Raw genomic sequence first — 26,635 nt, 5'->3', positions numbered from 1 at the left:
TATCATGAACCTTCGGATGATTACAAAATAATGAAATTAATAACTGGCTGACACAACGAGCTTCATAAAATGTCATGAAAGGAGTGCATTAAGGCTGGCTGCAACCAAAAATAAGGTTACCACCGTCGTTTTCCAGCTGGATTTAAAGCGAGCGATACACAAGAATCATTACGTGCGTGCTTTTAAATCGTCATAAATTTTAATCACACCTGTTCCCAATAGAACTGGAGGAATCTTCAATATATGATACCTTTCGTGAAGGAGACATTCATACTTTTATTACTTCCATGCAACAGGTACACAACGCAACAAAGTCTTTAATATAATTCTTACCTCTGCCATTCAACAACATACTATCTCATTAAATGCAATGTTTAAACACTTAAAGATACGCGATTTGACTATATAGACATGCTGAGTTGTAGATCCATTGATATTTTATATATCAGCGTTGTTCAATCCATTATCTCCTGAAGGGTAGTTATGATGATAAGATCGAGCAAGAGCAACACAAAAAAATTGCCTACAAACAATTTTCAATGAATGTAACTGCGTTTTCGCTGGCTTCCAGCGCATTCCAAGCAATTTATGTAGAACAGCTAAGACTCGACCCTCACCCCCTTCTCTTTTTTAAACAGGTGTTTGGTTGTTTGGTAACTTCTAGATCTCTGTGTGAGGTATAGAAACTTTGTTTTGTTTTAGCGATGTCGAAAGGGAATTATACACTTAGTTTTTAAATGGCGATTAATGAAACATGGATTGGAAAACGTATGAAAACTTTCACTTTGTAAGTTTACTGGATCACAGTACGGCAGAAACCAACGACCAATATGAAAAAAAAATTACACGTACGGCTAGCTTCCTGCTAGTAACTTCGTCTCCATAGGTCACGGACGTTACGCTGCAGTAAGAGGAGGCACAACGACGACTTTCGTATAGTGATATTTTTCTTAGCGACCGTCCCGGCTTCACACGAGTAGCACTAACTCCACTATGTGATCAAATGTATCCGGACATCTGGCGCCCTCCATCGGTAACGCTGGAATTCAATAAGGTGTTGGCCCCAGCCTTAGCCTTGATGACAGCTTCCACTCTCGCAGGCATACGTTCAGTCAGGAGCTGGAAGATTTCATGAGGAATGGCAGCCCGTTCTTCACAGAATGCTGCACTGAGGAGAGGTATCGATGTTGGTCGGTGGGGGCTTGGCACAACGTCGGCGTTCCGAAACACCCAAAGGTGTTCTATAGGATTCAGGTCACGACTCTGTGCAGCCCAGTCCATTACAGGCATGTTACTGTTGTGTAACCACTCTGACACAGGCCATGCATTATGAACAGGTGCTCGATCGTGCTGAAAGATGCAATCACCATCCCCGAATTGCTCTACATCAGTGGGAAGCAAGAAGGCGCTTAAAACATCATTGTAGGCCTGTGCTGTGATAGTCCTAAGCAAAACAATAAGGGGTGCAAGCCCCTTCCATGAAAAGCACGACCACTGCATTACACCACCGCCTCCGAATTTTACTGTTGGCACTACACACGCTGGCAGATGACTTTCACCGAGCATTCGCCGTACCCACACCCTGCCATCGGATTGACACATTGTGTACCGTGATTCGTCACTCCACACAACGTTTTTCCACTGTTCGATCGTCCAATGTGTACGCTCCTTACACCAAGCGAGGCGACGTTTGGCATTTACCGGCGTAATGTGTGGCTTATGAGCAGCCTCTCGACCATGAAATCCGTTTTCTCACCTCCCGCCTAAATGTCATAGTACATGCAGTCGATCCTGATGCAGTTTGGAATTCTTGTGTGATGGTGTGCATAGATGTCTGTCTATTACATATTACGACCCTCTTCAACTGTCGGCGGTTTCTGCCACTCAACAGACGAGGTAGGCCTGTACGCTTTTGTGCGGTACGTGTGCATGTTTCTACTTGACTACCACATCTGAAACAGTGGACCAAAAAATGTTAAGGAGTGTGCAAATCTCGCGTACAGACGTATGACCCAAGGGACACCCAATCACTTGACCAAGTTCGAAGTCCGTGAATTCCGCGGAGCGCCCCATTCTGCTCTCTCACAGTGTCTCATGACTAATGAGGTCGCTGACATGGAGTACCTGGCAGTAGGAGGAAGCACAATGAACCTAATATTAAAAACTTATGTTTTTGGGGGTGTCCGGATACTTTTGATCATACAGTGTATCTAAGAACAGATGACTTGTCTGGTGTAGTGGTAATCAATTACGTACATAAGCATTCCGCGTGAATCGGTCTATCTATTAGTGACAAAAGCGCTCCGTCCTCAGGCCACGAGTGGCCTATCGGAACCATCCGACCGCCGTGTCATCCTCCGAGGAGGATGCGGATAGGAGGGGCGTGGGGTCAGCACACCTCTCTCCCGGTCGTTATGATGGTATTATTGACCGAAGCCGATACTATTCGGTCGAGTAGCTCCTCAATTGGCATCACGAGGCGGAGTACACCCCGAAAAATGGCAACAGCGCATGGCGGCTGGTTGGTCACCCATCCGAATGCCGGCCACGACCAACAGCGCTTAACTTCGGTGGTCTCACGGGAACCGGTGTATCCACTGCAGCAAGGCCGTGTCTATTAGTGACAACCGTCTCAAAATCCCTACAGTAGTTCCTGAATAAGCCATCACACACAGGCAGAAATCGTGGCGGGGACTTTACACTGAGGTGACAACAACACTGAATACCTCCTAATATCACGTCGGACCTCCTTTTGCCCGGCATGGCATTGACTCAACAAGCCGTTGCAAGTCCCCTGCGGAAATATGGACCCATGCTACCTCTACATATGTCCATAATTGCGAAAGTGTTGTTGGTGCAGGATTATGTGCTCTAACAGACCTCTCGACTTATCCCATAATGGGATTCCGGGCGATCTGGGTGGCAAATCCTTCGCCTGAACTGTCCACAATATTCTACAAACCAGTTGCGAACAATTGTTGTTCGGCGCATGGTTATGCATGAAAACTCCATAGGTGCTTGGGAACATTAAGTCCATGAACTGCTGCAAATGGTCTCCAAGTAACCGAATATAATCAGGACGCAATCCATTCCATGTGAACACAGCCCACGCTATTACGGAGCCACCACCAGCGTACCTTGCTGACGACTTGGTCCATGGCTTCGTGGAGTTTGCTCCGCACTCAGACCGTACCGTCAGCTCTTATCAACTGAAATCGGGACGTCGAACGTCCTTCGTTTATTTCTGGGGTTATTTCACGCATTGTTGCTTGCGTGTTACCATTGTCAACTCTACGCAAACGCCGCTGCTCACGGTCGTTAAGTGAAAGCCTGCGTTGCCCTTGGTAAGAGTTAATGCATGAAATATGGTACCCTGGCACACTCTTGACACTGTAGACCTCGGAATAAGAAACTTCCTAACGATTTCCGAAATGGAATGCCCCATGCGTCTAGATCTAACCACACTCATGCTCATAAATTAAGGATAATTGCAGAATGTGGTGCCACATAACGTGGCACTACACAAAACTGGCGCTAATAGCATAGGCACATAAGGAACACACACGAAACAGATCTGTAAGTCCACAGTATTGGTGATACGTTGAGAAAATCGTCCCGAAACACATGTGCTACAAAACGCCACTGTTTCCTGCGCATGTATCCCGACATCAATATGTGATATGATCACCATGTACACGTACACAGGCCGCACAACGGGTTGGCATACACTGTATCAGGTGATCGAGCAGCTGCTGGGGTATAGCCTCCCATTCTTGCACCAGTGCCTGTCGGAGCTCCTAAAGTGTTCTAGGGATTTGAAGACGTGCAGCGATACGTCAACCGAGAGCATCCCAGACGTGCTCGATGGGGTTTACGTCTGGAGAACAGGCAGGCCGCTCCATTCGCCTGATATTTTCTGTTTCGAGGTACTCCTCCACGATGGCAGCTCGGTAGGGCCGTGCGTTATCATCCATCAGGAGGACGATGGGACCCACTGCACCCCTAAAAGGCGGACACACTGGTGCAAAATCACGACCCGATACACCTGACCTATTACAGTTCCTCTGTCAAAGACACGCAGGGGTGTACGTGCACCAATCAGAATCCCACCCCACACCATGATACCCCACCCCACACCATGAAACCACAACCTCCATACAGGTCCCTTTTAAGGACATCAAGGCGTCAGTATCTGGTTCCCGGTTCACGCCAGATGAAAACATGGCGAGAATCACTGTTCAGAAACTCGTCCGTGAAGATAACCTGCGACCACTGTTCCAATGACCATGTACTGTGTTCTTGACACCAGGCTTTACTGGCTCTCCTGTGACCAGGGTTCAGTTGAATGCACCTTGCAGGTCTCTGGGCGAATGAAACATGTCTGTTCAGTCATATGTAGACTGTGTGCCTGGAGACAACTGCTCCAGTGGCTGCGGTAAGGTCCCGAGCAAGGCTACTTGCATTACTCCGTGGCCATCTGCGGGCACTGATGGTGAGATATCGGTCTTCTTGTGGTGTTGTACACTGTGGACGTCGTGCGCTGTAGCGCCTGGACACATTTCCTGCCTGCTGGAATCGTTGCCATAATCTTGAAATCAGACTTTGTGGGACACGGAGGGCCCGTGCTACGACCTGCTGTGTTTGACCAACCTCCAGTCGCTCCAGTATTGTACCCCTCATAACGTCACCAATAAGTGTTCTTTGAGCCATTTTCAACACACAGTCACCATTAGCACGTCTGAAAACATCTGCACACTTACTCGCTGCACCGTACTCTGATATGCACCAACACACCTCTGGGCTTGTGGACTGCTGGCAGCGCCACCGTGCGACGACCGCATGTCAAATGCACCGAATGGTCATACCCCGAGGTGATTTAAACCCGCAAACCGCCCACCAGAGCGTTGTTTCACCATGTATCAGCATTATCCTTAATTTATGAGCATGAGTGTACAATTCCGTGTTGAAAGTGTTTATTTCCATCTTGCGTGCATAATCGCGTCGGAAACCTTTTCACACGAATCACTGGAGTACAAATGTCAGCTCCGTCAACGCACTGCCCTTTTATACTTCGTGCCCGCCATACCACCGCCCTCTCTATATGTACAAATCGCTATCCCATGACTTCCGTCACCTCATTGTAGTAATATGTACAGATGAACAGGTATGTCGAAGTGTTCACTCACCCACATTACCTCTGCGTCACAGTCGCCGAGTCTGCGTCCAAGCAGAGCCAGTTCTAACCCACAGGCAAACTAGTCAGTCACCACAGCGTCAAAATTCGGCAGCCCAACACTTTTGATGCATATCCAGAAATTTTCACACAATGGGGATTCTGGCCACTCATGCTGTCCGCAGTTTTGTACCCTGCCCGGGACGCTACTTAAAAAAAAAAAAAAAAAAAAAAAAAAAAAAAAAAAAAAAAAAAAAAAAAAAAAAAAAAAAGCAGTATTACGGTTGGCGTCTCTCAAAACACCGAACGTATTTGACAATGAAGACACTGGCTCAACTTCAATTCCGCCCTACTCTAAGAGGGCCTCAACTCTTACGGGGGACGAAAGATGATGACTTTAATTTGCGAATGGGCAGTTCCGGACATTCTATATCCTTCCTTCCCTCCATTATATACGTATCCCGCCGTACATTGCTCTTCTGTATGACAAACATGAAGCATCTACAGTTCAGTCACGGAAATTATGTTATTTTGTTTGCACGAAAGTGTGTTTTCAGTGTGGATGTGATAGGATTTCATTTTTGTGGTGAAAATTATGTAAGAATATCTCTCATTTTCTTAGTCATACATCTGTTAACTCATTATAGGTTGTGCGACAATACAATCACGTTGGTGGGCTTCTCTGCGAGAATTTTATGGAGAGGCAAGGAATCTTTTTAACTACTTGCATAATATTCCCATTTATTGGTCGACCAGCCAAAAACGCTTGAGTTTATGGGGGCGCCAGATCACGATATAAAATCCTCAAATGAGTGCCTGCGAGATTTGAAAATAAGAGTTTGGTACTGTGGTTGGATCACATATTACATAAAGAAATTAAACTTTCACGATACAATGCAGTCTTTTTATTTATCTAACGTAGGTAAATTCTTTGTAAATACAAGGATTCCCAGCAAGAATGATCAACATTCAGGGATATGAGAAGAACGGTCATTCGAAACGAAGTCTAGTACACACAGGCTCTGGAATGCATATCTTAGGAGCTCTGAGCACTACATCTTCAGTACTGTGAAACACATACCCTCTATGAACAAGTGCTCAAATCAATGTAGGTACGTATTTCAGAGACCACGTTTACTAGCCTTTTTTGCCTCGAATGATCGTTTCTGTCAAATTCCTGAATATTGACCATTATTCCTGGGTCACCCAGTATATTTGTATGTATTTCAAATGAATAAATTTTAGGAAAAATCCTAAATTAGGAGACTCGTCGAACTGCAGTTATCAGACTTTTACATCCATTAAATTTACAAAGAAACCAGGAATTCTGACGAGTTTGCAAACAAATTCTTATGTCAGAGTTAAGTTGGAAACATGGGTATTTTATTAACTGACACTTTGTTAATTTGCTATTGTGCTGCTATTCCGTTTCCTTTTAAGAAAATCTTGTAGACTGCTACTAAAGTAACTTCTGAGTTTGAAGAAAAGACATTTTAACACAAAAGCTGCTGTTCATCTACTTTCCGACTAATTCCTCGTTTAGCCCATTTTCTCAAGCGTCAGAGAACAAAATTTGTCGTGAGGATACGTGTAGAATGTGGATAATAAAGGTACCAGTGACGAAATGGTTCATCTTGTTCTACGTAATAAGTGGCGTGTGAAAATGGGCTAAATGCGAAATTAGTCAGCAACTAAATAAACAGAAGCTTTGGTTCCAAAATGAATTTCCTTCTGTATTTCAGAGCTGCAAGACGCGACGTTCTGGGAACGTTCTGACGTGTTACAAACGTTGTATTATCTATCTAAACAACAATGTAAGGTTTTGCTCTCGGTAAAGGTGAGGGGAAAGCCGTAAGACGAGATAAACAAACGTTATTTACCATATCTGAGAAAAGAGGAAGCCAGAAATTTAAAAAAAGGAAAGTTGAAATTTAAAAAAAGGAAAGTTGAAATTTAAAAAAAGGAAAGTTGAAATTTAAAAAAAGGAAAGTTGAAATTTAAAAAAAGGAAAGTTGAAATTTAAAAAAAGGAAAGTTGAAATTTAAAAAAAGGAAAGTTGCAGCCTGTATGGTCTTAGAACAGGCCGTCCTGTCACATACTGCGATTGTGAATATGTATACATTTTATATTACATTAATTGCAATTGAAAACCAAAAAAAGAAGTACACACAACGTCTCGTTGGTATCTTATAGTGTGAGGACAGCACAAACATTCAGTGTACTTCATTTTCTGTTTGTAGCAAAAACATGACACTTGTAGCAAATAATTAAACTACCGCACGAGGCTGCAGTTGGTTGATTTTTTTTTTTTTTTTTTTTTTGGGTGAGTGGACTAAACAGAGAGGTCATCAGTCCCATCGGATGAGGGAAGGATGGGGAAAGAAATCGGCCGTGCCCTGTCAAAGGAATCATCCCGGCACTTGCCTGAAACGATTTAGAGAAATCACGGAAAGCCTAGGTCAGGGTGGCCGGACGCGGGTATGAACCGTCGACCTCCTAAATGAGAGTCCAATGTGCTGACAACCGCACCACCTCACTCGGCGAAGCTGCATTATTTACAACAAAGTAATTGAACGGCATCAAATAAGACAATATCATCCGGCAATTTGTAACGTGTTTTCCCCCATGTTGCTTTGTTGCATGACAGAATTTTAGTGTTACGAATATTGCTGTTCTTACCTGAACTGGCTGCAATGGCAAGTTCCTCTTCAGTGGGAGGGATGAGAGCCGTTTGCGTCTGAAAAAAGAAATTGCAGTGATATTAGTACCATCAGAGATGGAAGCGCGAATGGCAAAAATTCTATAATTGATACTAAAAACAACAAGAAATCTTGTTGACGGTACTATCGTGACACACGAAGGTGGCAATGTGGCATATCCAATGCTACGTGCACATGAATGAATAAGTCAAACCATGTGAAATAAACGCCACCTTCCACATCTGCATGGGCTTAAACACCAGCAGAATACACATAAAATACACATATCAAAAAAAGTTTTGCATCACCGCGGTTCCAAGAGTTCCGGAACCTGTACAGAAAACTGGAGTAGAGATCAATATAAACATCATTTCCACCTTCTTTATTGTTCATGAAAACCACACATTGCATGTTGTACAACCTCAAAGCGAGACCTTCAGATTGCTGTTCACACCGGTACCTCTAAAACGCAGTAGCACGTCCTCTTTCATCGATGAACGCCTGTATTCGTCGTGGCATACTATCCACAAGTTCATCAAGGTACTGTTGGTCCAGATTGTCCCACGCCTCAACGGCGATTCGGCGTAGATCCCTCAGAGTGGTTGGGGGGCCACGTCGTCCACAAACAGCCCTTTCCAATCTATCCCAGGCATGTTCAATTGGGTTAATGTCTGGAGAACATGCTGGCCTCCCTAGTCGAGCGATGTAATTATCCTGAAGGAAGCCATTCACAAGATGTGCATGATGGGGGCGCGAATTGTCGTCCATGAAGAAGAGTGCCTCGCCAATATGCTGCCGAAATGGTTGCACTATCGGTCGGAGGATGGCATTTACGTATCGTACAGCCAGTACGTCGGCCCCACATAATGCCACCCCAAAACAGCAGGAACCTCCGCCTTGTTGCACTCCCTGGACAGTGTGTCTAATGCGTTCAGCATATGCGACACTCATTGCCCACAGTTTGAGTCGTAACACGAAGTCCTTTGGCTGCACAAAAAGCGTTATTCAACATGGTGGAGTTGCTGTCAGGGTTCCTCCGAGCCATAATCCGTAGGTAGCGGTCATCCACTGCAGTAGTAGACCTTGGGCGGCCTGAGCGAGGCATGCTATCGACAGTTCCTGTCTCTCTGTATCTCCTCCATGTCCGAACAACATCGCTTTGGTTCACTCCGAGACGCCTGGACACGTCCCTTGTTGAGAGCCCTTCCTAGCACAAAGTAACAATGCGGACGCGATCGAACCGCGGTATTGACCGTCTAAGCATGGTTGAACTACAGACAACACGAGCCGTGTACCTCCTTCCTGGTGGAATGACTGGAACTGATCGGCTGTCGGACCGCCTCAGTCTAATAGGCACTGCTCATGCATGGTTGTTTACATCCTTGGGCGGGTTTAGTGACATATCTGAACAGCCAAAGGGACTGTGTCTCTGATACAATATCCACAGTCAACGTCTATCTTCAGGAGTTCTGGGAACCGGGGTGATGCAAAAGGTTTTTTTGATGTGTGTATGTCTGTATATAGCAATGTATCCGTGTGAACGGAAAATTGCCAAGTGCTATAAATACGTTCCTTGTTATGATACTTACACAGCAGTAAGTGTGTGCACCGGTTGCAAATTACAATTTCAAATAAGTCAGATTGAACAGAGGAATATTGTAACCGTGTTATGTATTTTATTTGTATATTTTCCACCTGTGAACAGCTCTCTAAGCTTTAGATTACCTAGACATCTTATGAATGCAGGTCTTATGAAATCAGTAACATAGTTTTCGTGTACGATACGTAAGCGCCATTCCTCCGTAACAGAATCTACGCTTTTCAACAACGATAAGCAACAATAAGCCAGGAGGTCAAGTCTGATTATTTGCACGCCTGCCTCCAGTACAACCGGCCGGAGTGGCCGACCGGTTCTAGGCGCTACAGTTTGGAACTGCGTGACCGCGGTCGCAGGTTCGAATCCTGCCCCGGGCATTGATGTGTGTGATGTCCTTAGGTTAGTTAGATTTAAGTAGTTCTAAGTTCTAGGGGACTGATGACATCAGAAGTTAAGTCCCATAGTGCTCAGAGCCATTTGAACCGCCAGTACACTATCTGCTAAAAATTATCGAGACAACAGCATGTAATACGGAATTGACCACTAGATGACTAGAGGCCACGAGAAGCGGCCATGCCATGTAAAAGGTGACAGCGAGTACTGTGTTGTCAGTCGAGAAGCAGTAATAGGAGAATGGGTCGGAGAGCTCATTGACGTCAAATGTAGACTAGTCATTCGGTGTCATCTGAGTGTCCAAACTCATCAGGGACGTTTCAAGCGTATTAAAGCTAGACAAGTTAACTGTGATGGTGAAGTGCAAACGCGAAGAGGAAAACCGTAGCCAAGCCAAGACCAGGCAGACCGCACGTACTGACGGACAAGGACCGTAGAGAATCGCCGTGGGTGTTTGAAAAAAATCGCACGAAACCAGCGAAAGGAATAATTCCTGTGTTCCGAAGTCCTACCGGCCGTCCAGCTAGCACAGTGACTTTGCGTAGGGAGTTAAAAGGAACGGGGAGCAATGGTCGAGCAATTTCTCATAAGCTACACATTTCTGAAGTCCATGTTAGGCGGTGCTTGAGGTGGTGTAAGAGTTTGGGACTAGCAAATTCCTGGATGATGTTACATGCGATCACGGGTACGGCCAACAGTGAAGTACAGAGAAGTTGGTGTTACGGTATGGGGGTGCTTTTCGTGGTCGGAGTGTGGTTTCCTTATTGCGCTTACTAAAATGCTAAGCGCGGAAGGATAGGGACACATTTTATAGTACTGTGTACTGCCTAGAGCAGAGGAGTATCTCGGAAACGACGATTGACTGTATCAGAGTGAGACTGCACCCTGCCGTAAAGCAACACATGTGAGGCAATTGTGTGTGGACAGTTTCCTGAAGTGGACTGTCCTGCCCAAATTCCCAACTTGGATCCAATGGAACACCTTTAGGTTGAGTTAGAATGTCAACTTCGTTTCAGGCTCTAGGGTCCAACATGACTTCCTCCTCTGGTTACGGCTCTTGAGAAAGAATTGGCTGCCATTCCTCCGCAAATATTAAGACAACTCATTGAAAGTGTACTCAGCGGAGTTCAGGCCGTCAAAGGAGAAGGGTGGACACATCCAGTGTCTTGGTTTTCACCTTATCATACTTTCGATATGAAATGTGTGTTTTCTTTGATGCATTATATTACTTCTTAAATCTACTTTGAAATTTGCTTTTGTGCACGGTTATCCGAAGACTGAAGTTTTCGACGTCGATGAATGGTTGGGACCATAAAATTGCGGGAAACTGGTGAATACGGTTCCAGTATGAGTTCCTAAGAACATTCTAAGAATCCAATTTCAGGTAGTAATATTTTTAAGACCCCTAAATATCGACTTCGTATCAGTCGTGAAGATGAAATTATACTATTGGTGCGTAAATTCGAAGCGTTTCTCCCTAAGTTTAACAGACACAACAGATACGCATAGCACAGATTCAGTATTTACAACAATCTGCCAACGCTGGGGTAACATTTCCATTCTTCGGCTGCAGAAATCACGTGGTTTTGAGGCCAAGAACTCGTCGAGCCATAATCGCAGCGTATTTTCATCCGGAAAGGAAGCTCCTTGAAGGTTGTTAGACAGAGAGCGGAAGAGATGAAATTCTGAGGGTGCAAGATCAGGTGAATAAGGTGGTGTGGAATGACTTCCAAACCTAACTCCTGTATAGAGTTTTTTGTGAGTGTAGCAGAATGCGGGTGGCGTTTTCGTGGGGTATCATCACTTCACTCAGTCTTCCTGGTCGTTGTTCTTGGACTGCGTCTGGAAGACATCTCAGTTGTAGACAATAAATGTTAGCAGTGATGGTTACACCTCGGTGAAGCAATTTGTGGTACACCACACTGTCATTCTTCCAACAGATGCATAATGTTATCTTTTGTGAATGCTCGCAGGTCTTCGTACGCAGGAATTGCTGCTTTGTTTGGGTTCACTCTACCCATACACCCGATTTCTGAACCTCCCCCATAGCATGCAAATGTCGCACGATGGTGGTTGATCACAGTTCATCACATGTGCCATTTTTCGAGTACATTTGCGTGGATCATTGTGGATTAATAGTTTAACAATCTTCCTGGACATGGAGAGTCACTATTGTCAAAACGATCCACCTTAAAACGAGAAACTTTTCTTACCGTGCGCCGTCCAATGACATTATCCCCATACACGGCGAAAATGTTTAAGGTTGCCTCCGTTGCAGTCACCCCTTTATTGAGCTCAAACAGAAGAATATGCCGGAAGCTTTCGATTTCTCCACTTGGCACTCAGTTTCCTAGCATCCATAGCTCCACTCACTATTTCCAAATAACAAAATGACAGTATTTACCTCGAAATGACAAAATGGCCGTATATAAACTCAAATAGCAACAGTGAACTACAGTTAAAAATGAAAATCTATAAATAAACCCATAGCAACCAGGTACCAACATCTAAAACAAAAACGTTACGAATATTAGCTCCCAAAGAGGTGTATAAGCACTCATTCTGCCCACGTTCTGTCCGTGAACTGGCCCTCAATATGTGGTACAAACAGAAGTAATCTCTACTGCACACTTCACAGACCACAGGCGTAGAAAAGGATCTCATAAATTTATCGACCAAGCCATTTCAGTTTGCTTGCATAAATGTATTCTACTGATCATACAGAAGGTGCCAATGTGTAATAAGAGCGATACCTACATTTTGACATCCCATCGACGTCGTCAGTTACACAGCAGTAGCTTAGTTGATTAAGAACAGGAAGAAGAAATCGACACCGTGACCTTATTAAGAGTTCTATTACGGCAAATAACTGAACTGTTTGTGAGAAACTGAGGAAATGTTGCATATGAATATCCGGACGGAAGAGGAGTGGTTGTTTAATGTTCAACGTCCCACCGAAGACGATGTCGTTCAAGACGGACCACAGGCTCGGACTGGGGAAGGAAATGAAGCATGTCGTTTTTGAAGGAACTCTTCTGGGATGTGCCTTAGCGGTTTAGGGAAACCATAGTAAAATCTCAATCTTAACCGGCGTCTGTTTAAATGTGGGTCGAGTGTTTGACCACTGCGCCACCTCGATCAGTTGTCCTGAATGCGTTTCACCTCTGCTTTTGCGGACTACAGCTCCAGTCACTTAGCCAATGCATAATCTCACTTCAAATGCTCAAATTATAAAATAAATGGAAAAAATCATGTAGATTATTATTTATCAATACATCTACGTATAGTGCTAAATTCAAGTTCGGCACCGTTCAAATGGTTCAAATGGCTCTGAGCTCTATGGGACTTAACTTCTGAGGTCATCAGTGCCCTAGAACTGAAAACTACTTAAACCTAACTAACCTAAGGATAACACACACATACATCCATGCCCGAGGCAGGATTCGAACCTGCGACCGTAGCGGTCGCGCGGTTCGAGACTGAAGCGCCTAGAACCGCTCGGCCACTCCGGCCGGCTTCGGCGCCGTGTTTTTCTGTCTGTATGTAAACGCTAATATCATGAACTATTGTAGGGATTTTGACGTGGTTTTCACTAATAGAGAGACTGAGGCACGGGAAAGATTGATGTGTATAATTTATTACCGCGACGTCAGACAAAACGTCCGGCCGTAGACACATTTATCTCATCTCGATACCCATTAGCGAACATTAATATGACGTCTGTCCATCCATTACCTTCATGACGGTTGAACTCTGTTGGGTACATTGTCAATGGGGTGTCAATGCCTTGGGAGGAATGACAGCCCTTTTCAACTCAAGAGCCGAAACCAGAGAAGGTAATGACTTCGGACGCTGGGATCTGGAGCGAAGTCGACATTCTAACACATCCCAAAGGTGAACCACTGGATTCAAGACGGGACTCTGGGCAGGCCAGTGCACTTTAGGAATGTTGTTGCTCGCAAATCATCGCGTCACAGATTCTACTTTACGACAGTGTGCACTGTCGTGGTGGTATAATCATCGTCTCCGAACTATCGCTCTACCTTACGCATTACACAATGCTTTAAAATGTGTTCATATGCCTCCACGTTTGGCGTTTTCTTAAGCGCAATAAGTGGATCACACCCTAACCACAGTAAGCACCCCAGTACCGTAAGACTACCTCCTCCAAACTTCAATTTCAACAGTACCAATGATCGCATGTAGAGTTGTCTAGGCGTTTTCTGAACCCAAATCCTTCAATAGGATTGCCAAAGATCATAGCGTGATTCATCACTCCAGATCACTCGTTCGAAGTCGTCCGTTGTCCAGTGCCGTCGCTCTTTACACCTTTTGCACTGACTTCAGAACGGTATAACTTATGAGGCGCTGTTCGACCTTTTCCCCCCCATTCTTTTTAACTCCCTACTCACAGTCATTGTGCTAGCTGGACTGCTGAAACCAATTTGGAGCTCACGGGGGATTTCTACCACTGATTTTATGCGACTTTTTACAAACACCCTCCACAGTACTCGAAGCTCCCTGTCCGTCAGTTTGATCACATAGTTGATAAACATACACGTGGTCCGTAGTAGGCCGTAATGTTATGTTTATTTACTCGTGCGATTAGCTAACTTCGACTAAGCGTCATTGTCAAGCACATTTGTAACATCTGTATTTCATGTCATTTTCAGATCACTCTTAATTTCAAGTGAAACGTAGCCATATTTAGAATTAAATTACATGTAACTGAGAGTGATTTGAAAATGATATGAAATACAAATGCTGAAAATGTCCTTGACAATGACGCTTGGTCGAAATTAGCTGCCGCGCAGGATTAACCGAGCGGTCTCAGGCGCAGCAGTCATGGACTGTGCGGCTGGTCCCGGCGGAGGTTCGAATCCTCCCTCGGGCGTGGATGTGTGTGTTTGTCCTTAGGATAATTTAGGCTAAGTAGTGTGTAAGCTTAAGGACTGATGACCTTAGCAGTTATTCCCATAAGATTTCACAAACATTTGAACATTTTTTGAAATTAGCTAATCGCAAGATTAAATAAACATCGCATTACAGCCTACTACGTACAATTTTTACGTTTATTAAGCATATGGATCCATACGAATACAAAATTTTGATCACATAGTGTACTTAGTGCTACCCTTGCGAAGACGGGGCGTGTCGCTAGTATGTAATAAAATGAAAGATGTCCCTGGCATACTGACCTAAACCCAGAAATATTATAAAGAATTTCCCAGAAAACATTTGTTTCTACGTTGAACACCTTAGAGTTCGATACAAAACATCATACGGCCAAAATAATTATAGTGATCAGTCAACAAAACACTACAGCCCTCCAGAACAGGCTTCACCCCGTTAATAATAATAGTCTGAACTAACTCCGTGCCTTAGAATTATATTAATGCCTTCAACTGCTAACGGGCGTTAATATACAGGGTGATTCACCTAACATTACCGCTGGATATATTTCGTAAACCACATCAAATACTGACGAATCGATTCCACAGACCAAACGTGAGGAGAGGTGCTAGTGTAATTGGTTAATACAAACCATAAAAAAATGCACGGAAGTATGTTTTTTAACACAAACCTACGTTTTTTAAATGGAACCCCGTTAGTTTTGTTAGCACATCTGAACATATAAACAAATACGTAATCAGTGCCGTGTATTGCATTGTAAAATGTTAATTACATCCGGAGATATTGTAACCTAAAGTTGACTCTTGAGTACCACTCCTCCGCTGTTCGTTCGTGCGTATCGGAGAGCACCGAATTACGTAGGGAGCCAAAGAGAACGGTGATGGACCTTAGGTACAGAAGAGACTGGAACAGCACATTATGTCCACATGCTAACACCTTTTTATTGGTCTTTTTCACTGACGCACACGTACATTACCATGAGGGGTGAGGTACACGTACACACGTGGTTTCCGTTTTCAATTATGGAGTGGAATAGAGTGTGTCCCGACATGTTAGGCCAATAGATGTTCAATGTGGTGGCCATCATTTGTTGCACACAATTGCAATCTCTGACCTAATGAATGTCGTACACGCCGCAGTACATCTGGTGCAATGTCGCCGCAGGCTGCCACAATACGTTGTTTCGTATCCTCTGGGGTTGTAGGCACATCACGGTACATGATGGCCACCACATTGAACCTCTATTGGCCTGACATGTCGGGACACACTCTATTCCACTCCGTAATTGAATACGGAAACCACGTGTGTACGTGTACCTCACCCCTCATGGTAATGTACATGTGCGTCAGTGAAAAAGACCAATAAAAAGGTGTTAGCATGTGTACGTAATGTGTTGTTCCAGTCTCTTCTGTACCTAAGGCCCATCACCGTTCCCTTTGGATCCCTACGTAATTCGGTGCTCTCCGATACACACGATCGAACAGCGGAGGAGTGGTACTCAAGCGTCAACTTTAGGTTACAATATCTCCGGATGTAATTAACATTTTGCAATGCAACAAACGGCACTGATTACGTATTTGTTTATATGTTCAGATGTGCTAACAAAACTAACGTGGTTCCATTTAAAAAAACCTAGGTTTGTGTTAAAAAACATACTTCCGTGCAATTTTGTGTGGTTTGTATTAAACATTTACACTAGCCCCTCTCCTCACGTTCTGTCTGTGGAATCGGTTCGTCAGTATTTGATGTGGTTTACGAAATATATCCAGCGGTAACGTTAGGTGACTCACCCTGTATATCAACGGGGACAGGTGAAAATGTGTGCCCCGACCGGGACCCGAATCCGGGATCTCCTGCTTACATGGCAGACACTCTATCCATCTGAGCCACCGAGGGCACAGAGGATAGCGCGACTGCTTGGACTATCTCGCTCACGCCTCCCGCGAGACCCACATTCTCACCTGGTATGTCCACATACTACATTTGTAGTGTCCCATCCTAACACACTCATTACTCGTGGAAGACATTCTTTCCAAGTCCTGTAAGAGTTCGGGGAATATGTGTGCATCTGCACAGAAGGAGGAGGCACATGGCTGGTGTTGCCAGAAGTATATACTTAAATGGATATGGTGTCTGTTCTTTCGGACATGTCCGAAAGAACAGACATCATATCCGTGTAAGTATAAACTCTCTACCTTCGTCCATTGTTATGATAGACTATTTCGCAATCCGTGTAGCTTTCGCGGAGGGCTTTAATAAGAGCCAGACGCCTGGGTTGTCCATTCTTCGAGTCTGATGATGTTCTAAGGGCTAACGGTCTCTGGATGTACCGGTTTTGTACTTTTCTGAGACAGTAGTGGAGCTTCAGTACATCGGCAAAGTGTCATCGATGCTTACTAAGGTAGAAGTTTAAATTTTTTTTCAGAACCTGGACTAACTCGGGTACTGGGAAAGCCAATATTAACTTAGACGTTGCAGAATAAAATGAGTTGTCGTGTAAGAGATGTAAGCAGAGTTTGTCGTAGCGGAAAATTTACTAACCTACCAATCTTTTATTATCAAAGCCAATAATTATAGCCACTTTGTTACTAGTAGTTGCTTACAGAACCTAATAGATGGGTAGACAGCGAATCAGCGAATGTTTTCGTGTCTGTTCCATCTACAGTGCGAAATTTAGTTCTCCCATATTAAGTTTGTAAAGCTATTGTCCATTTCAAGTATCATCAGGCATACAGCTTTACACTATTGCGAGGGTCTACACGAATTTCTGTTGCGTACTGATTCTTTTCCGCTTCGCTTACGCCTACGTTTCGTGTGTGACACATGCTCCTGACATAAATGTTTTCCAAAGCGGCGTTACGTCAGGCTGAATCTCCTCCTCCTCCTAGCCCTCAAACATTGTAGTGATGGCCTTGTATGACTCAGACTTTTTGTTGCGAGTAAACGTCGCGTGACGCTGCTAAGCGGAGTACTCGATGTGATGCATCCACAGTTCATCACGCGTCGCAGTTGAGCCCAAGAAATAGTCATCTTTAATCTCGCCACGCTTACAGCTAGAAGCAGACGGTATTCATTGATTGTTTATTGTCCAAAATGTTCATTAGCAGCCCATATTACACACAAAGGACATTTACTACAGCGACGTGAAGTTCGACGGGTAACTGCTTATTTGCTCATCAGCCCGGGTAGTAACAGCGGCGCTCGTCGTGGTTACGGTTTTCCGTGCATTAGACGGCCACTCGCAGCTTGCAGGATTAGAAGCAGCTCCTTCACCGCCTTCTGATGATGTAAGCAGACCCGCCCACCGACGTGCAGTGTTTTTATATCTGGCCTTTATCCTGCAGTCGTTCTTCATACGTCGATGGACATCACAGATGTTGTCTTGTGACGGAAATGCAACTGAATCCACTTTCTTTTACTGGAATTTCAATCCTCTTTTCTCCAAAGGGAGCTACAAAATGATAAATAAAAATGAGACATATGTAGGATGACTGAAAATGTACCGAAATCATTAATGTACGCCGTTGGACATAGAAGATGTACACTCCTGGAAATTGAAATAAGAACACCGTGAATTCATTGTCCCAGGAAGGGGAAACTTTATTGACACATTCCTGGGGTCAGATACATCACATGATCACACTGACAGAACCACAGGCACATAGACACAAGCAACAGAGCATGCACAATGTCGGCACTAGTACAGTGTATATCCACCTTTCGCAGCAATGCAGGCTGCTATTCTCCCATGGAGACGATCGTAGAGATGCTGGATGTAGTCCTGTGGAACGGCTTGCCATGCCATTTCCACCTGGCGCCTCAGTTGGACCAGCGTTCGTGCTGGACGTGCAGACCGCGTGAGACGACGCTTCATCCAGTCCCAAACATGCTCAATGGGGGACAAATCCGGAGATCTTGCTGGCCAGGGTAGTTGACTTACACCTTCTAGAGCACGTTGGGTGGCACGGGATACATGCGGACGTGCATTGTCCTGTTGGAACAGCAAGTTCCCTTGCCGGTCTAGGAATGGTAGAACGATGGGTTCGATGACGGTTTGGATGTACCGTGCACTATTCAGTGTCCCCTCGACGATCACCAGTGGTGTACGGCCAGTGTAGGAGATCGCTCCCCACACCATGATGCCGGGTGTTGGCCCTGTGTGCCTCGGTCGTATGCAGTCCTGATTGTGGCGCTCACCTGCACGGCGCCAAACACGCATACGACCATCATTGGCACCAAGGCAGAAGCGACCCTCATCGCTGAAGACGACACGTCTCCATTCGTCCCTCCATTCACGCCTGTCGCGACACCACTGGAGGCGGGCTGCACGATGTTGGGGCGTGAGCGGAAGACGGCCTAACGGTGTGCGGGACCGTAGCCCAGCTTCATGGAGACGGTTGCGAATGGTCCTCGCCGATACCCCAGGAGCAACAGTGTCCCTAATTTGCTGGGAAGTGGCGGTGCGGTCCCCTACGGCACTGCGTAGGATCCTACGGTCTTGGCGTGCATCCGTGCGTCGCTGCGGTCCGCTCCCTGGTCGACGGGCACGTGCACCTTCCGCCGACCACTGGCGACAACATCGATGTACTGTGGAGACCTCACGCCCCACGTGTTGAGCAATTCGGCGGTACGTCCACCCGGCCTCCCGCATGCCCACTATACGCCCTCGCTCAAAGTCCGTCAACTGCACATACGGTTCACGTCCACGCTGTCGCGGCATGCTACCAGTGTTAAAGACTGCGATGGAGCTCCGTATGCCACGGCAAACTGGCTGACACTGACGGCGGCGGTGCACAAATGCTGCGCAGCTAGCGCCATTCGACGGCCAACACCGAGGTTCCTGGTGTGTCCGCAGTGCCGTGCGTGTGATCATTGCTTGTACAGCCCTCTCGCAGTGTCCGGAGCAAGTATGGTGGGTCTGACACACCGGTGTCAATGTGTTCTTTTTTCCATTTCCAGGAGTGTATTTACGTCACATGTTGATTGCGAGCTAAAAATAATAAATGAAAAATGCAATCACATCGCAGTAAAAAACAAGAACTTCATGACACAGCGTCGAGCTGTAGTAATAATTTCTCGAGTCTGATGTAAATCTACCAGGCTGTTTCAGTACCAGTCTGCATTTCACGGATAGTGAGTCCTGGGGGCCAGTGACGGCTATTTTCCATGTATAAAGGCAACAAGTAGGACGAGGAAGAACCGATATGCTGTGTTGCGAAGAAAAAATGGGTCAAATGGCTCTGAGCACTATAGGACTTAACATCTGAGGTCATCAGTCCCCTAGAACTTAGAACTACTTAAACCTAACTAATCTAAGGACATCACACACATCCATGCCAGAGGCAGGATTCGAACCTGCGACCGTAGGGGTCGTGCGGTTCCAGACTGTAGCGCCTAGAACCGCTCGGCCACCCCGGCCGGCATAACGGAAGTTAAATATTGAATAAAGTCATTCATGATAACTATGAAAACTTAACATCAGAATTATAGAATGATTCTCGCCCCCTTCCGAATGAGAATCCATTCCAGTAACTACTGTATCACATCCTCTCAGTAGTTCATAATGTTGATTTATAACAGTGGTTCCCAACCTTTCTTAGACCATTGTCCCTGAGTTTTTCACAGTTTTGCTCATAAGGGAAGGCCACGACATTGGGATCAAAGATTTACTTCAAATTTTGTAACCTTTAGTAGGCTATAACATGCAATTAGTAAGGAGCACTTCTATGGCAATTCCGAGAAAATCGCGAGAGAAGTTTTACGCGGTTATAATGTATCTGTGAATAGGTGCCGGACATTAGAGTTGATGGTGGTCCAGTGGAGCCGGCACGGTAGCTCAGTGTGTACGGTCAGAGCGTTAGATGCCCTCTTAAAAAAAAATTGAGTAAATGGATCTACGATGAATTTGAAGGGGTTTCATGGGACGTCTGCCCCGAACATATCCAACGAACAATAACGAACAGAAATGAGATTTAAAAAAAGTGGTTAGCGTTCGAGCTTCGTTAGATTAACGTGTATGACAAGAGGGTTCGACTCTTGCTCAAACTTAATTTTTAATCTATACTATCGGAACAAAGAGAAATTTTTCAAAATGCCAACGAGGTGTGTTTTCCCTTAGAAACTGTGAACACTCCCTTTAAATGCGGGACAACTGCATTCATTCGGTGTAGTAGATGCCGTTTCAATTTATGTTTACCATGTCAGTGTGACAAATGCCACCCTGCAACGTGTGATGTCGTGAGCACATCCGACGAGTAATTGTACATTACTCTTGTGGTCTGTCGCATTGTGACTTACTATATTACTGAATAAGGCCATTCGCATCGTTATTTACCGAAGTTTGACTTGGAATATCATAACCGGTCCCTCATCCTTGAAAATTTCTTTAAAAACAGTTATAAGATAAATAACGTATGAAATTCACTATAACTTAATGGAAATACAAGTGGGTTTTTTTTCTTTCATTATATTACCTCTTCAATGTCGTATAAATTAAGTAATGTGACCAGTGATGAAAAAATATATTAAAGAATAACTTTAGCAGGATTCGAATCTTACCCTCATATACGACCCTCTTACTTTGTGGAATCGCTAACCACTCGACCACAAAGACTACTTACAGCCAGCACCTTCGCACAGATAGATCAGTTACATAATAGGTGCGTAAAATTTCTTTTACGATTTTCTCGGAATTGCCATAGTAGTGCACCTTACTGCTAGCACATTATGATTTTTTAATGGCCTACTAAAGGTGTACAAAGTTTGAAGTAAATCCATGATCCCAACGTCGTGGTCTCGCCTTGTCAGTTGGTGTACATAATAAAGTATACTCCATACCCATACATTCATACATTTCTTGTTTTCGTTTCGATTGTGACCATAATCAAAAATCTTCTTTCACATCCCGAGGCAATTCCTGGAGCGTTGCGAGGGCTACCTATAACGCCTCCTCAGATAAGAAAGCTAACTAACCACATTGAGGAAGAGACTTCTTCCCCTACGCCACACCTCTCTCTAGTGGCAGCCTACATCCCCATCTAACATCAACCAGACTGAAATGTGCCACTTTACTTACTGTTTGTAATTCACTTGATTGCTGCACAAATTTTGTGTGCAGGACTACAGTAGCCCTTATGTAGTTACTGTCTTGTCGTGCAGTCAGTTTAGTTCATTTATTTGTTTCAAAGTAAACAAGCATTTATGGTCTACAGCAGGAACTATCCACGACTTGGAAAAGACATTTTCTTGAGATATTTAGCGTTTGTTGCGTATGCGTTTTACTTTTCTAAACATCACTGATGTGCGGCACAAAGCACGAAGTATGTGTGTAGTGGGTGGACTACGTGAGGAACCTGTAACGTCCGCCACACAGTGTCACGTGTAATGTTGGTAATAGAGAAAAGTAATTATTGATAATGTATATAATCAATATTAGAGTCTAAAAATGGTATCTACTAATGATATTATAAAAATAATTTAGTTTCGTAGCACACGTGAAACATAATGAAACCTTTTCGGTTTTTACCCGGCAGAAAATTTCCATGTACCCCTCAGGGGAGGGATTACCTCCAAGCTGGGAACCATTGCGTTAGATAATAGTGCAGATCTGAAGTCTTGAGCTAGATTCTGAGAAACTTCCGTTGCAGTTTTGTTTCTTCAATCTCAAAACCAGCTTCCTTGCTGTTGCATTTAATTTATTTTGAATGAAGACAATGAACACAACCTTAAATTGTTTAGTTAACGGGGTAAGGCACGGTGGAGAATTTACGTTTAGAGCGGACAATACGTAAAGCTTTCTTAGAGACTTGGAAATAGCCGTTGGCATTCTGAATCAGAATCTAAGGTCTGTCAGTTCAGCTGAACTAGAGAATTTATTAGCATTAAATAATCCAGACAATGTTATTTATAGATCGAATGATTTAAAAATTGTGTTGCAAATAACGCAACGAAGTGACCCTCCCAAGGCCCGCATTTTAGTCACTTTCTTATGAAATACTGAAGTATAACCATCAGTCGTGTCTACTTTCAATAAATAGAGCCACGACGAAATTCTGAAAAGATTTTTTATAGAATCTGCTCCACACCTTGTTTCCACACAACAAGGAGCTGAATTTAAAAGTGCACACGTGCTTCGAAACGCATGTAGTTGAATCGTATCCCAACAACGATGTCACTATTTGTTATGTACGATAACAGGTACAATAGGCAATACATGAACCGGGACGGAGTCTGGCTCTGTTGATATCAATCTAGACACAAAAAAACATCGATTGTCCCAGTCTTAACAAAAATCGTAAATGAGTTTTTAATACTAGGAATAGTAACGCCCGTGTGAAAGACAGTTGGCTGCCATAATCAAGAAAACTGCTAACAAATTCTACTGAGCCAAAGACTTCCTTAAAAATTGTCTGACAAAGGTCCAAGAGAACCTTTGGTACCGCCGTTTTCAAGCACACTGACAGCTCCTCGAACTTAGACAAACAAAAATTGGATTCGGAAAGGAATAGCTCTTTATAATGCCGACTCTCTCACAGGTGAAGTGGGTTATCGACGTTAACTGTAGCAGAGGCATTTGACAATTTGTGTTGCTCTTCTACTTTTCATATTGTTACATAGTCTTCGTTTCCTTTCTACCGCATATTATGGAGTTTCCGTTATTGCAGTGAACTTGTTGTTAAATGGAAAACATTTTCCAATGAAATGCTTCTCCTCAAGGTCCCATATCTGGACCTGTTTCATGGAACTTAGCCATTGGCCATTTGCTGGAAACCTTGGGGTTGGCAGGGCACTGTTGTTCAGGTAAATGACATTCAGCTGATTGTCTCTGGAGACTCCTAAGCAAAGATGGGAGTCGACGGGGGAGGGGAGGGGAGGGGCAGGGGGGTCATTAGAAACGAAGCCAAATCTCGATTGGGACGAGCGTAAGTAACGAAATATACTGCGTCCATTCCGAAGGAACCAGTACGGCACGCCTTTCGCCTTACTCGATTTACAAAAGCCACGAGAAACGTAAATATTGATGGCCGAGCGAGAATTTCAAGCCTTCTCCTCTTGAACGACAGTGCAATATGCTGACCTCTGTAACGGACACCTCGCTAGGTGTAAGCAGAAGATACAACTGCAGTGAAACTACAGAACTACGCAACAGTTTATAATACAGTTATTGTCAAAATATTTGCATAATATAGTAATATAAGTGATGCAGAACATGTAAGACCACACGACACACTTTGAAATACGAAGCGGAAGAACCGCATTGAAAGACAAAGAAATAAATGTTTCCAAATGTAGACGGAATGCTGTATTTCACGAGGACAAGTTAGTTTTACAAGCTGCTTTTGGGCTTTGAATACAAGGGAAATTCGACTGCAGTCCTTTCAGACGACTTCGGTGTACCAAACAACAGTGGTTACGGTATAAATTCGATTTTGACATATGTTCAGTAAGATATACCTGAGGCTGTGTATAACAATCCTTGTACAATGCGCCTCCACAGATTCGCTGCAGAGGCAACAGCAGGCAATAAGCAGTGATCTTGGAACGCATAAACATTAGGCGTTGGCGTGGACTACAGCGGCTGAGATATTTTTTGTACGTAGTACTACTCATCGGTATAAACAGTCACATTAGGGAACACAGTGTTTCTGTATGCAGTACAGCAAGCTTCAGTGTGTAGCTCTTATAGATGATGATTAGAATTGCACGACGAAAAATCCGTCAAGTAATTGCAATTTAATGATATATTGTCTGCAAGCCTACTTACCCAGGCAGGGCGAATGTTCAAAATGCACTTGCTTTTCAGCTTTAACTAGGCACATTTCATCTCTGTAGCGTGATTGTATGTGGTCTACAAAATATCCATCATCGACTGATAAAATCCTTTGGATGCTACGTGTTTCCCAGATTCGTATTTCATTAGTTGGGGTTAGAGATGTAAATCGGCAAATATCACATATGACGAAAAGATGGCTCTTCCGACAATTCGTACTTTAAATTCCTCACAATTTGAGTGCATTTTCGAGATGAAAAATGCTTTCCGAATTTTTATATCTAGAGGTCTACACATCGTATTTTTTCACCCATTTGACAAAGAAACTTGCGTGGTTCAAATGGCTCTGAGCACTATGGGACTTAACATCTGAGGCCGGCCGGAGTCGCCAAGCGGTTCTAGGCGCTACAGTCTGGAACCGCGCGATCGCTACGGTCGCAGGTTCGAATCCTGCCTCGGGCATGGATGTGTGTGATGTCCTTAGGTTAGTTAGGTTTAAGTAGTTCTAAGTTCTAGGGGACTGATGACCTTAGATGTTAAGTCCCATAGTGCTCAGAGCCATTTGAACCATTTTTGAACTTAACATCTGAGGTCATCAGTCCCCTAGAACTTACAAGGGAACCTCCCCATCGCACCCCCCTCAGATTTAGTTATAAGTTGGTACAGTGAATAGGCATTGAAAAACTGAACACAGATCAATCGAGAAAACAGAGGGAAGTTGTGTGGAACTATGAAAAAATAAGCAAAATATACAAACCGATTAGTCCATGTGGAAGATATGCAACGTCAAAGTGAGTATGAGCCAAAGAGCGCCGTGGCCCCGCGGTTAGCGTGTGCAGCTGCGGAACGAGAGGTCCTTGGTTCAAGTCTTCCCTCCGGTAAAAGTTAATTTTTTTTATTTTCAGACAATTATCAAAGTTCACGCACTCACACATAATCAACTTCGCTCTCCAAAATTCCAGGACATGTTCAGATTTGGTTGGACATATGCAGGATTTGACGGTCTACACAAGGAAAAATTTGAAAAAGTTAAAAACTTACGTTTTGACAGAGCACAGGGAAAACTGTGCGACTGTGAAACTGTTGCATTCATTTGTTGCAGTTTATGTGACAAATTCTTATGTTTTCATCACTTTTTGGGAGTGATTATCACATCCACAAGAAAACCAAAATCGGGCAAGGTAGAAGAATCTCTTTACCCATTCGCCAAGGGTAGAAGTTAGGTGGGTCGACAACATATTCCTGTCATGTGACGCATATGCCGTCACCAGTGTCGTATAGAATATATCAGACGTGTTTTCCTGTGGAGGAATCGTTTGACCTATGACTTTAGATCAAATGTTTTCGGTTCCCATTGGAGAGGCACGTCCTTTCGGCTACTAATCGCACGGTTTTGCGGTGCGATCGCAAAACACAGACATTAAACTTATTACAGTGAACAGAGACGTCAATGAACGAACGGACAGATCATAACTTTGGAAAAATAAAGAAAGTTAAATTTTCACTCGTGGGAAGACTTGAACCAAGGACCTCTCGTTCCGCAGTTGCTCACGCTAACCACGAGACCATGGCGCTCCTGAGCACGGGCGATCCTAGATGTTGCCTATGTTGCACATGGACTACTCAATTTGTATATTTTGCTTATTTTTTTCATAGTTCCACACAACTTCTTCTTGTTTTCTCGACTGATCTGTGTTCAGTTTTTCAAGGCCTATCCACTGTGCCAACTTATAACTAAATCTGAGAGGGGTGCGATGGGGAGGTTCCCTTGTTAGAACTACTTAAACCTAACTAACCTAAGTACATCACACACATCCATGCCCGAGACAGGATTTGAACCTGCGACCGTAGCAGTCGCGCGGTTCCAGATTGAAGCGCCTAGAACCGCTCGGCCACAGCGGCCGGCAACTTGCGTAGTGCTCGCCCGTTGTCGTTATGTCTTTTACAAGGTAATTGACAAAATGAATCCTTTTGCAGCCCAGAAAACACTGGCTATAAACACTCCAGCAGATAAAATAGACTAACCCGTTATTTGGTTCTGGGTACCGAGATTTAAGGTTTCCGATGATTGCTGTTTCGTTTGTAGCGTC

General features: G+C 44.2%; 1 protein-coding gene across 2 annotated transcripts in view; it reads right to left on the bottom strand.

The window, feature by feature from the left end:
• Positions 1–26,635, bottom strand: part of LOC126471128 (excitatory amino acid transporter 1) — a 768,331-nt gene that overhangs the window by 31,259 nt on the left and 710,437 nt on the right. For both annotated transcript variants that reach the window (XM_050099214.1, XM_050099215.1), the window contains exon 4: positions 7,853–7,910. In XM_050099214.1, coding sequence (XP_049955171.1) covers positions 7,853–7,910 — 58 coding nt within the window. The remainder of the gene's footprint in view (positions 1–7,852; positions 7,911–26,635) is intronic.

Source organism: Schistocerca serialis, chromosome 3 (assembly GCF_023864345.2).
Source record: "Schistocerca serialis cubense isolate TAMUIC-IGC-003099 chromosome 3, iqSchSeri2.2, whole genome shotgun sequence".
Classification (NCBI taxonomy): Eukaryota; Metazoa; Arthropoda; class Insecta; order Orthoptera; family Acrididae; genus Schistocerca; species Schistocerca serialis.
This window is presented reverse-complemented; position numbering and strand designations above follow the sequence as displayed.